Source organism: Gobio gobio (assembly GCF_949357685.1).
Source record: "Gobio gobio genome assembly, chromosome: 5".
Lineage (NCBI taxonomy): Eukaryota > Metazoa > Chordata > Actinopteri > Cypriniformes > Gobionidae > Gobio > Gobio gobio.
In genome coordinates this window covers 36,625,013-36,645,392 of record NC_137101.1, presented here as the reverse complement: position 1 = coordinate 36,645,392, position 20,380 = coordinate 36,625,013, and the positions used below count along the sequence as shown (strand labels likewise).

Sequence of the window (20,380 nt, the reverse complement as noted above, 5' to 3'; positions counted from 1 at the left end):
AAACAGCTTTATAATATACTAGTAGTGTAATACTAATGCATTTCTAATGTACTAAAAATGCTATTAAAATGTTCTTGTAGTGCATTAAAATGAATTATTAAAAATATATTTTTAATTAATATTAAAGAAATACATTTAAATTGCACTAAATGTACTTAAAGTTGTTCCATTTTAGCACAATTTAATATATTAAAATATATTGCAAATAGCTTAAAATTGATCTTAAGCATATCTTAAAATGCACTTAATATACTTAAAGTTGTTTCAAAATAATACATTTAATATGCATTTAGTATAGTATAATTTAAATATAATAAATATGTCCAAAAAAGCACAATTTAAATATATTTCTTTTTCACCTGGGATGTTTGTTATTAAGGGAATCCAATTTGGGTAATGCTGAAAACTTGAAAGGAACATTTTATCAATGTGGTAAAGTTAAGAAAAAGTGTGCTCAAGTTAAGGATTTGTAGAGTAGAAACAGTACCCCAAACAACAAAAGTACAGCTAGCAGGCTGAAAAGGAAATATAAGGCAACCACAAATGTGCCATAATGAACTGCCTTTAACCTGATTGGTTTGAAACTAGGGCAGTCTACTGTAGCTGTCTGCGCTTGACTTACGTAAAGACATATTATCAGTTCCCACATTCCCAGGGTAGTGAACCCACAACCTTAATACTGATAGTGCCATGCTCATGCTTTATTTTTTATCTGTTGGTATTTGCCAACCATGATACCATGTATCTGAACAAGATGTCCAGGACCTCCAGCAACAACAAAAAAAGGCCCACAACATTAAAGATCCAGCAGTATATTTAACCGTGGGCATGGGGTACTTTTTATCCCTGTATGCACCAAACCTATCTGGTGGGTTTGCTGCCAAAAAGTTTTTTTAGAACTGAATATCATAACTGAAAAGAGTTTGTTTTTTGGATGAGCGAGGAGGACATTTCTTGAAACCCTCCCAAACAAGATGTGGTGATGTATGGGCGTAGATTTTTTTATTTAGGCTTTCTGACCCCTAGATTCAACTATTATCTGCAATTCTCCATCTGTGATCCTTGGAGAGTCTTTGGCCATGCAAACACACATCCTCTTCCAGGCAGATCCTTAACACCCTTAGTTGATTGGAACTTCGTAATTATTTCCCTCATGGTGGAAATGGGAATTTTCAATGCTTTAGCTATTTTCTTACAGCCACTTTCTATTCTATTATTTTGCTTTCTATACGTCAACAATCCTATGATGCATATCAGAACTATATTCTTTGGTTTTACTTATTGTGATGGATGATTAAGGGAATTTGGCCTTTGTGTTTCCTCATATGTATACTCATGTTCCTAGTCACCCTGGTGTGCTTAAAGGAACACGCCAACTTTTTGGGACTTTGGCTTATTAACTGTATTCCCCAGAGCTAGATAAGTCCATACACACCATTGTCATCTCTGTGCATGCCATAACTCTGTCTGACGCAGCCCCCCCCCCCCCCCCAGCTTAGCACAAAGACTGGAGGTACATGGCTCCAGCTAGCCTACTGCTCAATAAGTGACAAAATAATGCCAACATTTTCCAATTGACATGTTGTTATGTGTATAGTCACAGTGTGAGCAAATAGCAAGGTTACCTGAGACACAGCCATCTTATAAACATATACATACTGGGGACTATATTCTCTGATTTGCTCACAGCACCCGAGAAGCCCCGCGGTGAGGAGCAGAGAGTTTGCTCAGAGTTGGAGTAATAGAGTCAGCAATTACAAGATAGTTTACAATCATGGGTGTTCGCTGTATTGTAACGAATTGAGACAATAAACAGGGGTTACTATGTAACATTTTAATTAATAATTTGACATATTGCAATTATTGTGTACATACATGTTTTACATTGTACTTACATTTTGAAAGAATACCTGCATGTAATTACATCTATAATTAATTTCTGTAGTTACATTTGTAATTACACTGCTGACCCTTCCCTTACACCTAACCCTACCCTTAAACTTAACCATCCCACCACATCTGTCCCTAACTTTACCTGTATCCCACCTCAATATCAGCAAAGGTGTTTTGCAATACAATATGAACACAGTAAGTACATTGTACTTATTTTTTGATGCAAGTACATAGTAGTTAAGGACACCTAATATAAAGTGGGGCCCATGCATTCTTTACTATTTATCCAATAGTGTCCATTAATTATTCTGCCTTGTATTTTTCTTTTCATCTATATGTAAAGCGATTTACATTTTAAAAGGAAGGCGGCCATCAACAGAAACTTTCTAGCCCCTCCTTAACTGTTATTCAAAGAGGCACACACACAGATACAGCAAACAAGCTACTAGACATCCAAAAATCCAATTTCAGGTAAAGTTTTTAATAACATATAAAATATTGTATAAACTTAATTATAACAATTAACATCTATGTCCTTTTTTTTAAATTGTATTTTTGATACATTAATTGAAATAAAGTTTTGAGTAATATTTTAATTCGCACCAGTGATTATTTAAGTGTAAGTTGTTGTTCATGTATTGCTTGGTACTAAAAACTAAACTTAAATGTTTTGTAATTTATTTTGACATTAGGCGAATGTACCACATTTCAAAATCAAAATCATTAAAATCTTGATCTCTGAGAAAAGAGGGAGAAAAATAATGTGTGTATATATGTATATAAAATTATTATTATTTAACTGATTTTACAGGTGAAATAGAAATTATTTTTTTAGAATGGAAACCATCAAGGTCATTTCAACTGATAAAGCTACAGTTGTCATCCAAGTAAATCCACAGGTCGAGCAAGACAGCGTTATTTTTATTGATGGACAGCGGGCCAAAGGAACAAGTCACAATCCTGCTCTTAAAGAATTTTTCAAGGCACAACCAAAGGCATTGGGGGTAATGCATTTAATGATTAATTATAAGGGTATATATGGTTTTTAGAAATCTTAGAATTGAACTTCTTTTAGATCATTTAAAATAAAAGAAATCTCTTGTCATAAACCCCAGGAGCAAATATATGTGTTTAATTCAGTTTAGACTAGTACATATCAGTAGATATACATGTCTGAATAAATATAAATATATATATATATATATATATATATATATATATATATATATATATATATATATATATATATATATATATATATATATATATATATATATATATATATATATATATATATTCAGACATGAATGTTATGCCATCATGAATGAAACACCAAACCTGTATCTGCTATTTAGATTGTCCAAATAATGATTGGAGTGATGATCTTCTTTCTTGGTGTTCTACTCACCATCAATGCCAACAATCGCCACCCTGCTATACTTGTCTATAGTGGCATAACCTACTGGGGTTCCATTATTGTAAGTTTCACTTAATGGTTTTGCTTTATTGCCTCTCATTTTAATTTCCAGAATAAACATTGAAATGTCATGTGTTTCTCTCTTAGTACATCAGTGCTGGATTTCTGTCTGTTGCTGCGCAGAATAAACTTCACCTGTGTGTGGTACGTACGTATAATTTGCTTAAATCTGTGGGGATAACTTTGTCCATGTGTCGTACGTACATACATTACCCACTAAATTCAGCATGTTAGAACTTTTCTTTTGTCACATTGTTTCTGGTGTATTTCCACAATATTAGTTATGACTGTGCACTTTAATTCACCTTAATTTCAGAAATGATCTGAAACAAGTACATTCTTTTATTGTAGGTGAAAGCCTCTCTTGGAATGAATGCGTTCAGTGCCATAACTGCAGGATTTGCCTTTTTTCTGATGTCCATACAATTAAGAGTAATGATGTATCAAAGTTTACATGCTGAGGTATTACATGCACAATGTGCAATATTTTGTATTAATGTATAATATGTATTAATTTATTTTTAAATGCTATGTTATTTACTTAAAGGTATAGTTAACTCAAAAATGAAAGTTTGCTTTGGGGGGGGGGGGGGGTGACCCACTAACAACACTTAAATATATATCTTGATTGTTGACACTCATACTAAGCTCAAGATGATCCCTGCTTCAATATAATTTTTAACTTGATCAATATAGTTATATGTTATATGTGGAACTACTTTCATAAATGGGCATATTGAATATTTTACAGAGTTTGCGGATCGTTTGGATATTACTCGCATTCACCATTCCTCAGTTCATCATCTCAATCTTTATCTCAGGATTTGCCTGCAAAGCCACCTGCAACACCAACTCTACAGTGGTCAACGTGGCACTAAACCAGGTATGTGATTTAGTGGTGGGGATGCTATTATTGCTATTGGGTCATTCCATGTCAAAAATGATTTTTTTTTCTTTCTTTTTTTCTGAAGAAACAAACAAGCATAGTGATGAAAGCCAAAATATTTATTGTAATGGTATTATATTTATTGAGTAATTCAATGTTTTGTCGAGGGGGGGGGGATCAAAATGATGCATGAGATTTGGAACCAAACAAATTACAGGGGGGTAGAAATGACTTTAAAAAGATGGCAGCATCATTATTTTATTTTTTATTTTAGATGTCTGTTATTATTGTGACATTATTTGCTGTTCAGATATTCCTCTTTAAAAGAAAACTGTGTACATTTGGTTTTTGACCGCTAAAAATGTGTACAATTGACCAGTTTACGCATGTAGCCACATTAAGATATCTCTGGGATTGAACCAAATAGGGCCTTTAAAATGAAGATACCAAAATAAATGTTTGTTATGAACCAGAATCTAAAAGGATATTAAAAGGGATAGTTCACCCAAAAATGAAAATTATCCCGTAATATACTCACCCTCAAGTCATCCTAGGTGTATATGACATTATTCTTTCAGACAAATACAATCAGTTATATTTAAAAATGTCCTGGCTAATCCAAGCATTATAATGGCAGCCCAACAATTGAAGCCCAAAAAAGTGTATCCATCCATTATAAAAGTAATCCACACAGCTCCGGGGGTTAATGAAGGCCTTCTGAAGTGAATCTATGTGAAAAAATAAAATAATAATGCCATCTTTCTAAATTGATTTTTACCCCGTGCAATCCCTCTACAAAACAGTAAACAAATTACCCAACACGTTCTCATGAAATGCGTATTGATATAGTACAGATTGTTTTTATTGTGCGATTTATAGGCCAAAATGTATTTTTACATTCATATGAAACACATTGTCACCCCATTGGGTAGGTTTAGTGGTGTGGGTTATGTGTAACACGTTATAAAGTGCGTATAATATGCATGAGAAAACTGCGTAACATATGCACGTAAAAACTCATTTTGGCATATACATCGACATTGTACAATAAATACAATTTGTGCTATAGATACACATTTTCATGATCAGGCTGGACCAGAGGCAGACAGTAGTGAAGTATTTTTACTTTCTACTCAAGTACATTTTTAAAGTATAAGTGCTTTAACAGTGTTCTTCTTTGGAAAACTTTTACTTCACAACATTCCAAAGCATAATATTGTACACTACGTTTCATATTGAATATCATTTAATACTTAATTATGTTAAAAATGTAGTACTTTCTTACTTTTACTCAAGTAAAAGTAATTCAAAGTTTTACTTGAGTACAAGTAAGAAAGTACTACATTTTTAATATAAATTATTAAACTTTTATTTATTAAACGTAGTGCAGTAAAAAGTACAATATTATGCTTTGGAATGTAGTGAAGTAAAGGTTTTAAAAAGTACATATACTTGCACTTGAGTTGAAAGCAAAAATACTTCACTACTGTTTGCCTCTGCAAATTACTCAGTAAATATACATTCATGATATTAAATATTTTGTCTTTCTTCAGAAAATATTCAAAATCTGATTTTTAGCCGTGGAGCCTTGGCTGTGTTGACACAGAATGCCCCTATTACATGCTTGGCAATCAGTTTTATCAGAACAATCAATAGTTATTTTAATTTAGATAGACTTTTCTGTTGAAGTCGATTTTTTAGATAATGATGCCACTCCACTAAAGCTAGTAGAATGTAAAGGAAATGTAAAGCAACCTGTTAATGTTCCATTTGTTGTGTTTGTGGTTCTGGTTGTTGTTGTTTTTTCTCTTTTTTTGTAGGTCTGATGGTGATTTAAGTGCACATGAACCTTGTCAGAGTGCCTTTTTTAAACAACATGCTGTTGCTTAGGCAGTTTGCCAGATCCAAGCTTCAGTTTTGGGGATTTTGTTTCTTTCAGCATTCATGTATTTATACTGACAATAAATGTATCAATCCATTCATTTGCACTACTAATATTTTGAATATTGTCATATTAATTTCTCCCTGTAGTACATTTTTAGAGTTTATTCTGCTGTCATATCTCCTAAATGTCACATCTTCATCTTTGAGCACAGTTATCCCCAGAAAACTTTGACAGATAGAACTGGCTTGGTGGTTCTTTTTGAGTCAGACTTGATGGAAAAGTTGATTTTCAGTTCTGCCTGTTGATTTGATTTGTTAATTTCAAACTGGTTCTTTAGTCCAGGCTAACAAAAATATGCTTTCAGAATGTTTTCTTAACGTTCCCATTAAGCTATGAAAACATTTCTGTATGTTCAATTAATGTTACTGGAAAAACGTTTGCTCATAACCTTGCCGTAATGTTCTGAGAATGTTCCCTGTTAGCTGGGATATCCCATCTGAACACGCTTGCTTGCTCCCCGGGCTGCGCAAAGAGCGCCTGTGCGTCTTGTGTCATCAACCCAGAACTAAAGTTTGATTTAGTTGAAAATGAAACTCAGATTCAAAGTATTGATTAAAGTCAGATTCAATGAACTGGCTCAAGCAGTTACCCGCTTAAAAGAATGATTTGTTCAAGAACACACTGTTGTAAATTACAATTTACACTGCAAAAAAAAAATTCTTCTTATTTAGTTTTTTTTTTCTTGTTTCCAGTCAAAATATCTAAAAAATTCTTAAATCAATGTGCATTTACTAGATGAGTAAAATAAAGTGAGTTTTTCTTAAAACAAGCAAAATTATATGCCTCATTGGGCATCGACCAAGACTCTGTTATCTTGGCAAATGTAAGTTCCAAAAATCCAATTAAAATATTGTTTTCATCAGTTGACAGCCCTAGTTACAATATAAGTCATTATTTGCTCGGTCATGTTGGATACCCAGCTTTGAATTTAGTTACTTAGTCCACAGTAGACTCATCACACATTATTAATTTTACCAACATCAGTGATACAAAGACTATTTAATACACCATATTACAGTAAACAAAAAGGGATAAAGCTCTATAAGGAAAGGTTCCTGGATCTGATTCTGAAGAGAACAGAAATCTAGCATTACTGAAGGTCAAACAGTAGAGCATGGCACTATCAATATTAAGGTTGTGGGTTCACTACCCTGGGAATGTGGGAACTGATAATATGTCTTTACGTAAGTCAAGCACAGACAGCTACAGCAGACTGCCCTAGTTTCAAACCAATCAGGTTGAAGGCAGTTCATTATGGCACATTTGTGGTTGCCTTATATTTCCTTTTCAGCCTGCTAGCTGTACTTTTGTTGTTTGGGGTACTGTTTCTACTCTACAAATCCTTAACTTGAGCACACTTTTTCTTAACTTTACCACATTGATAAAATGTTCCTTTCAAGTTTTCAGCATTACCCACATTGGATTCCCTTAATAACAAACATAAGACATGTGAGCAACACACTTCATTTTTTGATAAATATCTATACTTTTGAGGCTCCAAAACCATTTGCTCTGTTTACTGAAACATTGGTCAGAAATACTGAGAACAGATGTAGAGGAAGAAACTGATCACAAACCACAAACACTTACCAATGACAGAAGTGCAGTGTGTGTGTGTGTGTGTGTGTGTGTGTGTGTGTGTGTGTGTGTGTGTGTGTGTGTGTGTGTGTGTGTGTGTGTGTGTGTGTGTGTGTGTGTGTGTGTGTGTGTGTGTGTGTGTGTGTGTGTGTGTGTGTGTGTGTGTGTGTGTGTGTGTGTGTGTGTGTGTGTAGGTTTGGCTATACTTGTGAGGGCCAAACATTCTCGCTTATATAGGGAAATATTATGACAACCGACTAGTGAGGACATTTTTACTAGTCTTCACTAGTTAAAAAGGCCTATAAATTGTCTAAAACATGTTTTTTTCCCCAGCCTGGTTTCATTGTTAATACGTAGGTAAAAGTAAAACATACATTTTTGGATGTTTGATAGATTTACATTTACATGTAGTCATTTAGCAGACGCTTTTATCCAAAGCGACTTACAAATGAGAGCAATAGAAGCAACAAAAACAGTCAAGGGCAACAATATGCAAGTGCTGTAACACGTCTCAGTTAATCTCGCACAGAACACATAGGACAGAACATCGTTTACATCATTTATTTTTTTATATTCCCGCCCCGGGACCCCCTATAGAGGGACCAATGTCTACCCACCACAAAATCCTGTGGGAAACACTGAATAATATAATATATTTATAATGTAATATAAATATTAATAAACACTTCTACAGCTTTGTGACGACTCCTCTGAGTGGGGTTTCCCCAGGCTCAGGTGGATGATTGGCTGGCTCCGCCCTTTCAAGTGGTTATTCCGTACACCTGTGGTGGACTTCCTGTCGAGCGTGTTGAAAAGGAGCATGAGGAAAAGGCCAAGGAGGGCGACAGACTGGACATGATTTTCATTTACGTTTGGGTTCCTTTAAAGTTGTTTTTCCTTTGACACATCCAACACTAGCAACAGCACATTACTTTTCCATGCATTCATTACATTACACCACTGATTCCTGACTGTTACATTTATATACAGTTTTCTTTCTGTATAGGTCTATTTTTGTTAATAAATTTGGGTATTTTTTCGGCTTTCTTGTGTCCCTCTTTTTGTTGCGTCCCTTTTTGAGCTATGGGACGTAACGTTCTTGCTGAGCTCAAAAGCCACTTTCTACTGTTGTCAATTAAAGGGTTAACTTCAGTGATTTAGCATTAGGCTTTGTTTCAGCAGAAACCCGGTAGTATATTCAAATTATGGTACTTTCCCCCCTCATGTCAGAATCAGAATCAGAATCAGAATGAGCTTTATTGCCAGGTGTGCTTACACACACGAGGAATTTGTTTTGGTTACAGAAGCTTCCAGTACACAATGTAAATTGACAAGACAAGAGACAAGTAACATAAAAAAAATAAAAAAAAAATATGTAAGTTAAACACACAATGGTGGAAATGCAATGTGACAGAAGCGCTTCGGATGGAATAGAATATGTACAGATGTTTTATAAATATAGGTACTATATATAAGTTATAAGGTGCTATATGTGAAATGTCTTTATGTCCCCCTGAGATGAGAGAATTATGCATTTTATTTCTAGAAAAAATCCTCCGATGACGCAAATATCGTCATTTTGCGTCATCTGAGGATTTTTTGGCCAGAGGCTATAGACTACATCCAGTAGAAGGAGCTGTTCCGCATGTTATCAACCCGCCCACAGCAGAGGGATCTCACTCACAGAATGTAAATGCGCACGGCCGCTCGGCTCAGGCATTAATAACGGAGTAGTGCGGAGCAGAGTGAGTGTTTAAACTTTTCAATGAATTCCTATGAAAGTTAAGCTTCCATAGGCATGATCTGAAAAAGCGCCAGACTGGACACGCGTCGTGAATGACTGCCGCGCTTACCTCAGCTCTGCTCAGCTCTTCGCCCTAGTGATGAATGAAATCTGACTCTTGCTGCATTTGTGTCGTGACTTTCGTTCAGCTCACTCACACTTTATTGAAAAGACACATTCAGTTTTTAATTGTAGTGTTTATTCTCTAACTGAACAAAATAATTATATTATTATGAAGATCAAAACAACGTTGGGGCGGTGTAATGGTGGGCAAGTGATAACCAGTGGCCGTGGCTTTGGGAGTGGCCTTGTAGGGCAGCGAAGCAAGTGCATTCTGGGAGTTGTTGTCTTTCATCCACATGAGACAAAAATACATTTTCTGTCTTTTCTTGGTCTAGAAGGCACCAAGTTAAAAAATTATTTCACATTTCTACTACATAAATGACCCAGTTTAAATACACATTCATCTTCCCAGTGCTGAAGTACCCCTTTAAGTTGCTCTATATGGTTTAAAACTATCATGGAAAAAATCTTGCTTGCATTGTTTTTACCACAGGCCATGTGGTTCTACTACTGTTGAGTTATTTGTTATTTCATCACATTGTTTGTTTCATCACATTTCAAGTTACTTATTTTGAATTCCTTTTTCAGCAGGATTATATGTTTTATTATTAATAATATACAGTATTATTACCTCCAATGTAGGGCTAATTATACTTGTGCACTGTTCACATGTATTTAAATGTGCCACCCCTCTCTGAGTCTGTGCCCCAGCCTGCAACAGACTCAGAGTTAAACTTAAAGAGTTGTGAGGAAATGAGATGCGCGGGACAGCGCGTCAGATCTGCGTCATGTTCGTCAGCGGCCGTTCTTAAAGTGACAGGAGCACTGATGATGCCTGTCATTAATGTTCATCAAAGAAAAAACGGGAACAGAGAAAATTGTAGCTTTAATGATGATTAATCTATATTTGATTTATTATTTATGCAGTTAAGAAAGGTGTTTGATAAATACATTTCTGTACATGTCTAACAGGGAAGGCCATGGGTAAATATAACATTAATTATTTTGGGTTTATGTAAAGATTGTTTTATGTTCACTTAAATTAAAAGTTGTTTTTTTTAAAGCCTAATAAATGTTGAAATTGGGAGCTTTCAGTTATACTGTAATGTAATGTCATTAATGTTTCATAGAGACATTAGTATCAGTGATACTGGCCTTCATTCATAAAAAGATGCCATTACAACTAATATTTAAAATATGCTGTCTTTAAATTGTTTCTACATTAATTTGGAGAGTAACTGAAATTATTACAATATCAAAATATAAAAAATGTTAAATATTAATAACTTGCGATTAATCGCGGTTAATTACAGAAACATTTTTGATTATTTATTTATTTTTTTTAATTGATTCCCAGCACTAGTAAAAATATAAAAACAAGTTAGAATGTCTAAAGTTGACTATCAAAATACAGTCTAACCCAAAAGCCCTTTGAATTTTAGGAGGAAGGGCATAAAGTATATAAAGCAAGCTAAAGCAAGCTCCTCCTCAGTTGCTCTTCACAGTCCACAAACACAAAGATACGCCATAAGAGCGATCAGACATCCACATCAACAAATTTCATTTAAGGTAAAAAACTTTATGCATCACTTAACATCTATAATTTTTTTGTTATAATGTCCATATTAATACACACTTTGATATATATCAATTATACATAATTATTATCTTTTGACTTTTGTGAGTTTTCACAGTATTGTTATACTTTGTCTCATAAAATACATTTTTTCCATTTTTTCAAGTTTTGTGATTTTTGGACATTAGGCCACAAAATATACAATCAGGCACAATATTTGTGAAGAATGCAGATTTTATCCTCTGATCTTTCAGAATAGAGGAAAAAGTCCAAAGGCATCCTTTAAAAAAAAAAAAAAAACTCATATCACAATCATATGATTTTCTGAGATAAGAGTATATATATTATAGTGACATCATTTTCAGCGTTGCTGTCCTTTTTTACTTTTATTTTATTTTATTTACTTTTTTTATTACTGTGTATAAACCCTGGCAGTATCACGGTTTTATAAGTCACTCTGGACCAATGTTGCATGGGTGTAACAAGTTACTAGGCAATTAGTTACTGTAATTTAATTACGTTTCCCTTGAAAAAGTAAAGTAAGGGATTACTCTTATTTTTTCTGTAATTTAATTACAGTTACTCCTGATGTAATTGAACTAAATACTACATACAATTATATATAATACAATAGTGAAATTAACATGCATGTTTTTATGTATTTGTAATACTCACATTTGTAATACTTTGGTCAGTTAATAAGAATCATTTATGTAGATTTATATTATGTATTTGAATAAATTAATTTGAATTAAAAGAGCCATTTCATGTCTATCCTTGAATCACTTAACTAGTTGATGTAGGATTTAGAAAGTAATTAATTACTTTTTTTAGAGTAACTTACCCAACACTGCTCTGGACAAGGTCATTAGCTTATGCTTTAAATATAATACTGTGCTCTACATGAAACACACACACACACACACACACACACACACACACACACACACACACACACACACACACACACACACACACACACACACACACACACACACACACACACACACACACACACACACACACACACACACACACACACACACACACACACACACACACACACACACACACACAACCTTAACTAATTTGTGAACTGCAGAATTTAAACGCTTAATTACAGGTGAAAACTTATAATGGAAACCAGCAAGGTCATCTCAACTGAAAAAGCTGCAGTTGTCATCCAAGTAAATCCACAGGTGGCACCAAATACAGTTATTGATAATGATGGACAGCAGGCCAGAGGAGCATATCACAATACGGCTCTCACAGAATTTTTCAAGGCACAACCAAAGGCATTGGGGGTAATGCATTTAATGATTAATTATAATCATGTATGAGTTGGGGAATATTTTTTATCATCTTGTTTCCTTCTGTGATAAAATACTCTATTTAGTGTATAAAACATCAATAACTTGTGTTTTTGTGTGTGTGTGTGTGTGTGTGTGTGCGTGCGTGCGTGCGTGCGTGCGTGTCCAAACATGAATGATATGCCATCATGCAAATATATTAATACTTGACCCATATCTGCCCTCTCTAGACTGTCCAAATAATGATTGGAGTGGTGTGTTTCTTATTTGGTATCGTACGCACCCCCTTTCTCTACCGTTACCCAGATATTCTTGAGATTAGTGGCATAAAATTCTGGGGATCCCTTATTGTAAGTTTTATTTAATGATTTTGCTTTATAACCTCTGATTTTAATTACCAGAATGAACTTTGAAATGTCATGTGTTTCTCTCCTAGTACATCAGTGCTGGATCTCTGTCTGTTGCTGCGCAGAATAAACTTCACCTGTGTGTGGTACGTACATATAATTTGCTTAAATCTGTGGGGATAACTCGTCTTTTGTCAATAATTGTGTGTGTGTGTGTGTGTGTGTGTGTGTGTGTGTGTGTGTGTGTGTGTGTGTGTGTGTGTGTGTGTGTGTGTGTGTGTATGTGTATGTGTATATATATATATATATATATATATATAGCAGTAGCAGTCCAGATATTTGAAAATCTGGACCTCCAATTAGAAGCAGCTTCAGATGCACAACTAACCTTTCCTAACTCATCTGATATTCAACAGTTATAAGTTTCTGTGAGCACAAAGTGCTTTCAGTCATCTGTTATTTGTGTAAAGACTGCATGAAGTAGGGTACAATGGGGCTATGAGGTAAAAGGGCCATTGGGACTTTATTTTCATCCCCAAACAACAAAAACAACACTTTCTTGAATCTACCTTATTTACATGTTTTTAATGAAAAATATATATTTTCACAAAACCTATTTTGCTACAAGAATCTAGATTTATTAGTGATCATCATACATTTTGTAACGGCAAAAAAAAATAAAACAATTCCACAATTCTTCTACAACCTCAATACTTTCCGTAATCTTTCTTTACCACATGGTTTAGAACTTCATCTGACTCATCAATTTACATAGTTAAAATCTGAGTTTAGGGTGTTTTATAAGTAGTATTACTGTCACTTTTCACACATTCATTTTTCTTTCTGTAGGTGAAAGCCTCCCTTGGAATGAATGTGATCAGTGCCATAACTGCAGGGCTAGCCATTGTTCTGACGTCCATGGAGATATTTATTGCCTCAGATTTCTATCACGTATGCTACAATGACTACGACCGTGGTTATGGCTACAATTATATCAATGAATTGTGTTTCAAGATGATGGTACTAAATGTACAATGTGCAATAAAATAAAAATTATCTTTTGTTGTTTTATCAACTTAGTTAATCCAAAAATAACAATTGTGTCATAATTGAAAGTGCTTTTTACATTTAAGGACACTGATGGTTGCTCTTTCCATACAATTAAAATCATAACAATTATATATGTTCTGCAAAATAATGCAAATGGAACCATAGAAGTATCATAAAAATGGCAAATAGTCCATGTGACTTTAGTGCCATGTTTCAAGTGTTGAAAGGCCATATGATGCCTCAGTATAATGCAATATAATATTTAGAAACCCAGTCAATATAATTGATAGGATATTATTTGTGAAACGACTTACACATGATCCTGTTGAATATGTTTTAGAGATTTGATCTTGGGATCACTGGAATTCTGCTGGTGTTCTCCATCCTTCAGTTCATCATCTCCATCTGTATCTCAGGATATGCATGCAAAGCCACCTCCAACACCGACTCTACCGTGGTCAATGTGGCACTAAACCAGGTAAGTGATTTACGACATGATATCGTAAACTACATACTGGTAAATTGTTGTATTGTGTGACAGTGGGCTTTTCACTTCATTGTTAATCAAAATATATCCTATAAAAGTTCTAAAGGGATAGTTCACCCAAAAATTAAAATTAGCCCATAATTTACTCACCCTCAAGTCATCCTAGGTGTAAATGACATTCTTCTTTCAGACAAATAAAATCTGAGTTATATTACAAAAGTCCAGGCTAATCCAAGCATTAGAATTGGATTCATAGTTGCTCTGTTTGAGTAAGAAAAATATTCATATTTAAAACTTTATCAAGTAAACTTTCGACCGACCGCCTTCCCTGTTCAATTTATGGAAAAATTGTTGAAAGTTCCCCTGCCGATCGAAAAACTAATGCGACCAGGTAAGCTCGTCATGACGTCACGTACGCATCCTGAGTGTCACTTTCAACATTCAACACTTTTCCAAAGAAGGCGGTCGGCCGAAAGTTTACTTGATAAAGTTTTAAATAAGATTCTTTTTCTTACACAAACGCGTCGATTCGCTTCAGAAGGCCTTTATTAACACCCCGGAGCCGCGTGGAGCACGTTATTTGACGGACAGATGCACTTTTTATGGACTTCAAAAACAGAGCAACTATGAATCAAATTCTAATGCTTGGATTAGCCTGGACTTTTGTAATATAACTCAGATTTTATTCGTCTGAAAAAAAGAGAATGTCATATACACTTAGGATGACTTGAGGGTGAGTAAATTATGGGCTAATTTTCATTTTTGGGTGAACTATCCCTTTAATGGTGTGTGGATCTTGTTAGTGTCTTGTGTACTAACATATCTTGTCTTACTTCCCAGGGATTCTGAGTCACAGTGAGGCGATCCTACTATCTGAACTTTGCAAGGAATGGATATCTCTTATTTTTGCTTCTAAGCAAGCTTTTTAGTTTATTATTATTTTTCAATCTGTTCAAGTGTTACATGAACTGAAAAGAAAAAAGAGGATTGTGAATCGAAAGTACATCAAATTACTTGTGTAATGTTTGTTGACACAAAGACACTTTTGTGTCTATGGTGTTATTTTTTGTTTTAACCTAAAATAAAATAAAAACTACAACAAAGACAATTTAAATTGAATCGTCTAAGTTAAAACCAGGTTTCAGTTTAATGAACAATGAGCTGTCTGTGCATGACAGGAAAAAGCATCATTGGTAAATGTTTGTGGTAAATTCATCCTCTGTATCTGGTTTCAGTATCTGCAAAGCCACCTACAACCAGTGACCAATGTTTCACTAAAAAATTCAATGGTTTTGGTAGTGGTGTTGCGACCACCATAACTAGGATGGCAGGCGATGATATACCTATGCTATAGTTATCTACAGTATGCTTATATAGTGTCAACCTAAAACCTCAACAGGTATTACATAACTGCAGCCTGATCATGTCAGATAATGAATCTCTAAAAAATAAAAAAATAAAGTATCCACACTGGTAAACAATCTGGTACCTCACTGGTGTGAAACTATAGCGTTCTGCTGTAGTTACCTATATACACCGATCAGGCATAACAAACACCTTCCTAATATTGTGTTGGTCCACCTTTTGCTGACAAACAGCCCTGATCCGTTGAGGCATGGACTCCACTAGACCCCTGAAGGTGTGCTGTGGTATCGGGCACCAAGATGTTAGCAGCAGATCCTTTAAGTCCTGTAAGTTTTGAGGTGGGGCCTCCATGGATCAGACTTGTTTGTTTACCACATCCCACAGATGCTCGATTGGATTGAGATCTGGGGAATTTGGAGGCCAAGTCAACACCTCAAACTCGTGCTCCTCAAACCATTCCTGAACCTTTTTTTGCTTTGTGGTAAGACGCATTATCCTGCTGAAAGAGCAGCCACCAGGGAATACTGTTTCCATGAAATAGAGTACATGGTCTGCAACAGTGTTGTCTATACTGTATATCAGTATATATACTGTATACAGTTTATCCGTTTATTATTTAGATAAATATTTAATATAATTTTTATTTAATTTAAAGACCGTCTGCTAGCTGTCTCACGACTAGAATATTGTCTAACACTTGATGGATATTCTGTCAAGTCTTCATCCAATCTTTCATTTCGTCGCTGTCCGATGAAAACCACGTATGTCCATTTTGCCGATTTTGAGATTTTTTGACGGATTGAATGTCTAGGTTCATTTCTGTATACAGTATGCTTCACATATCTAAATGGCCAATGAAAAGTTGTGAAATCATGTCATCTGATTTTCACGTATATCCATTTGGTGTCAAAGCTGTCAATCACGCCGCGTATCTCCCGCCCTGTGGAAGCATCTCGCCGGTCTCGTGAAGTTTCATCGAAGCTCAGCACTGGATAGCCTGGTGAGACAATGACTTTCCTTCATCGAGGTAAACGTTTCCCCCCTGACGCCAGACGTACGTCTAGGAGTGACAAAATTACGGTAGGACTGTACAAACAAAGTATCTTTCTAGCATTACCATGTCAGTGTATTGATTCATTGTCCCTTCATAGTTTGCAAGAGACATTTAATACATTTATAATTAATATTAAATAAACTAAGCGTATTTAATAAACTAAGACGTAGGCTATTTAATAAACTGAGCGTATTCCTCTGTCAATATGAAACGGGACTTGGCCATTCTATTTAATGATCGGAAGAACGCGTATCGACCACCGTTACTGTAAAATATGCACGTATGTCCATTTAAACTCAATTTTGGTCAAATGTGGATTATATCATTACACTGGCAAGAATATGGTTACATGTAAAGATGCCGTACCAAGTATGAAAACACTACATTCAACTGCTTTTGAAATACAGTGTTTTTTTCACTTCCTGAAAAGTAACCGTTTTGGACATACGTGAGTTTCATCGGGCAGCGACGATTTGAAAGCTACATTTCTATTCTAGCATATGTAAAACCGCATTCTTCCATCATATAAATATATCTGAACTACATACTGTATGATCTCAATAACAAATGCAGAACAGTAAGTTCATCACTCTACTGGGTGGTTGCCCTGCACGCTTAATAAATAAACTGCAGCTGGTCCAAAACGCAGCAGCCCGAGTTCTTACTAGAACCAGGAAGTATGACCATATTAGCACGGTCTGTCAACACAGCATTTGCTCCCTATTAATCATACACATTTTAAAGTCTTGCTAATTATTTACAAAGCACTAAATGGTTTAGCTCCCCAGTACTTGAGCGAGCTCTTAACGCATTATAGTCCTTCAAGTCTATAGCAAACTCAAAATTCTGGCCAAACGATAATACCTAGATTATCAAAATCAACCGCAGGTATTCGATCCTTTTCCTATTTAGGAAACCGTACCATGGGTGCAGCAGGCACAATGATATTACACAGCACCTCAAAATAGTCCCCAGCACGCTCTCTGTGCAAGCAGGTTGTCATGTTGGTTATGTTGGAAGTAAGCCTATTTTCAGGCTCTGCGTAATATCATTGCGCCTGCTGCACCCATGGTACCTTGATCATTACGCAGGAATGAGAGAATAGTTCCAAGCCATATCGGTTTTGAAAATCGCAACTTTTCATTTCCTGTCGGTCTTAGTACACGATGTACACATCAACCTGTAAATAGGAAAATGTTGGCGTTATTTTGTCACTGATTGAGCAGTAGGCTTGCTGGAGCCGTTTACCTCCAGTCTTTGTGCTAAGCTAGGCTAGTGGTGGGTGCGTCAGACAGAGTTATGGCACGCACTGAGATGAAAATGGTATGTATGGACTTATCTAACTCTAGGGGATACAGTGAATAAGCTAAAGTCCCAAAAAGTCGACGTGTTCCTTTAAGCCTCAATTGAGTCCTGGAGTAGCTCTAGTCTTCCTCCAGGAAATCAGCTTGTTAAACTCTGGACTAAATTAAAGGGATAGCTCACCCGAAAATGAAAATTAGCCCATAATTTACTCACCCTCAAGTCATCCTAGGTGTATATGACATTCTTCTTTCAGACAAATAAAATCTGAGTTGTATTACAAAAGTCCAGGCTAATCCAAACATTTGAATTGGATTCATAGTTGCTCTGTTTTTGAAGTCCATAAAAAGTGCATCTGCCAATCAAATAACTGCTCCACGCGGCTCTGGGATGTTAATAAAGGCCTTCTGAAGCAAACCGATGCGTTTGTGTAAAAAAAATATCCATATTTAAAACTTTATCAAGTAAACTTTCGATCAACCGCCTTCCCTGTTCAATTTATGGAAAAAAGACTAACGCGACCAGGTAGGCTCGTCATGACGTCACGTACGCATCCTCAGTTTCACTTTTGTACTTTTGTAATATAACTCAGATTTTACTCGTCTGAAAGAAGAATGTCATATACACCTAGGATGACTTGAGGGTGAGTAAATTATGGGCTTATTTTCATTTTTGGGTGAACTATCCCTTTAAGTCTAGGACTATTTAAAACCATGACAGAGAAAGAAGATTTCAATTAATCTAGTTTAAAAGGGCCATTTTAGCCTAGGACTAGGCTTAATCTCCAATAGTAATTGATTTTTGAACCTTTAAAATCATGAATGTTTCGCCAATCATCATTACATATTCGTATCTTTAGCGACCTGGATCTATATATACCTGTTGCGATAATATTAAACTCTCCTGATATTAGAGTAACAATTACAGAAGAACACTGGATAGCACTTTTGGGTAGTTTTGGGTGGGGTTGGATGGGTTTTCTGTAGTTTTTTATTTATTTGAATGCATATTTGTTAGGATGTTAATTTTATTTATATTTGTTTGCATTTATACACATTTTTACTTACAAATGATTGTCTGCTGAAATTCCAAATAAAAACATTTAAACACAATTACAGAAGAATAAAATATACTCTGTCTATATTCTGTAAAGCATATTTTGTTACCTTTTGAAGCTTGGAAGGGTTCAGTTTGAGCAGATGTTTTATACCATCATCACTGTCCTCATTTCCCAGTACATTCAGCATCTGGCTCATTCTCAAAACTATAATTTTCAACATCTTCAAAATCAATATTTTGATCGCTGACAGCTTCTTCAACAGATCCACCATCAAGTGACAGTGACACTAATATTTGATTATGTTCAGCACTTGCACTGCAGTAAATTGCTGAGCCATTTCAAGTTTTGATGATGATTCTTCCTCTTCTTTTGTTTTCTGCCAGTGGTAACTATGAGTGAAATGTCACTTCATCACTGTGTATCAAACATTGCCACCTTGTGGAGTAAAGGCAGTGATGAAAAGAGTACTAAAATAGTTTTACTTAAGTAAAAGTATTGCTACTTAAATAAGAAATAATTTGAGTACAAGTAGAAGTACTGAAAACTATTATGACTCAAGTAAATGTAAATAAGTCGTTTGCTTAAAAACTACTCAAATTACTATGCTACAAAGTACTTATATTATTTTTATAAATAGAAAAGTGCCAGTAAAAAGATAAAGTGGGGTACGGGTTAAATAATGTGTTCTTTTTTGTTCTACCAAAAATGTGCTTGCAACCCACTGTTGCTATAGTAATGAACTACACTTTTACCTGCACTGAGGGATGCCATGGGCTCAGTGAAACCCTTCTACAAGTTTACTTTGGAATCAGTGACAGGTAACTGTATATACACAGGGGCAGGGCTCAAGTGGACTGAAGCTTCACACACTTGCCTTACTATGTTGTATTTTTGTATTCTGGCGCCTCTGTTCTGCAATACAATGAGATAACTGCGCATGTATCTGTATACATGTAATAAGCGCTGTTAGCAGAGTTATTAAAAGTTACGTCCGCCATTGCATAGACTCCACTCATGTATAAACAATAGCGATAACGGCGCACATTTCGACTTAACAAGCCGAAATCTCGGGTTTCACCGTCCACACGACAAGCTGTAACCGTTTTTTCTAAAAAAAACTTCACCCTGGCCGGAGTTTTCAAAAAAGTCCGGTTTCAGTAACCAGATACTGCGTTTGCGTGGTGACGAACAGCCAAACCGCGTA

The 20,380-nt window shown here is 35.3% G+C and overlaps 1 protein-coding gene across 1 annotated transcript; it reads left to right on the top strand.

The window, feature by feature from the left end:
* Positions 1–12,337: 12,337 nt before the first annotated feature.
* On the top strand, positions 12,338–15,244 carry LOC307126284 (membrane-spanning 4-domains subfamily A member 12-like; the record flags this gene model as incomplete). The annotated part of the gene is made up of 6 exons (XM_079816749.1): positions 12,338–12,505; positions 12,742–12,861; positions 12,948–13,004; positions 13,708–13,878; positions 14,249–14,386; positions 15,236–15,244. The coding sequence occupies 6 exons, from the start codon at positions 12,338–12,340 to the stop codon at positions 15,242–15,244; spliced, it is 663 nt and encodes a 220-aa protein (XP_079672875.1).
* Positions 15,245–20,380: the final 5,136 nt, after the last annotated feature.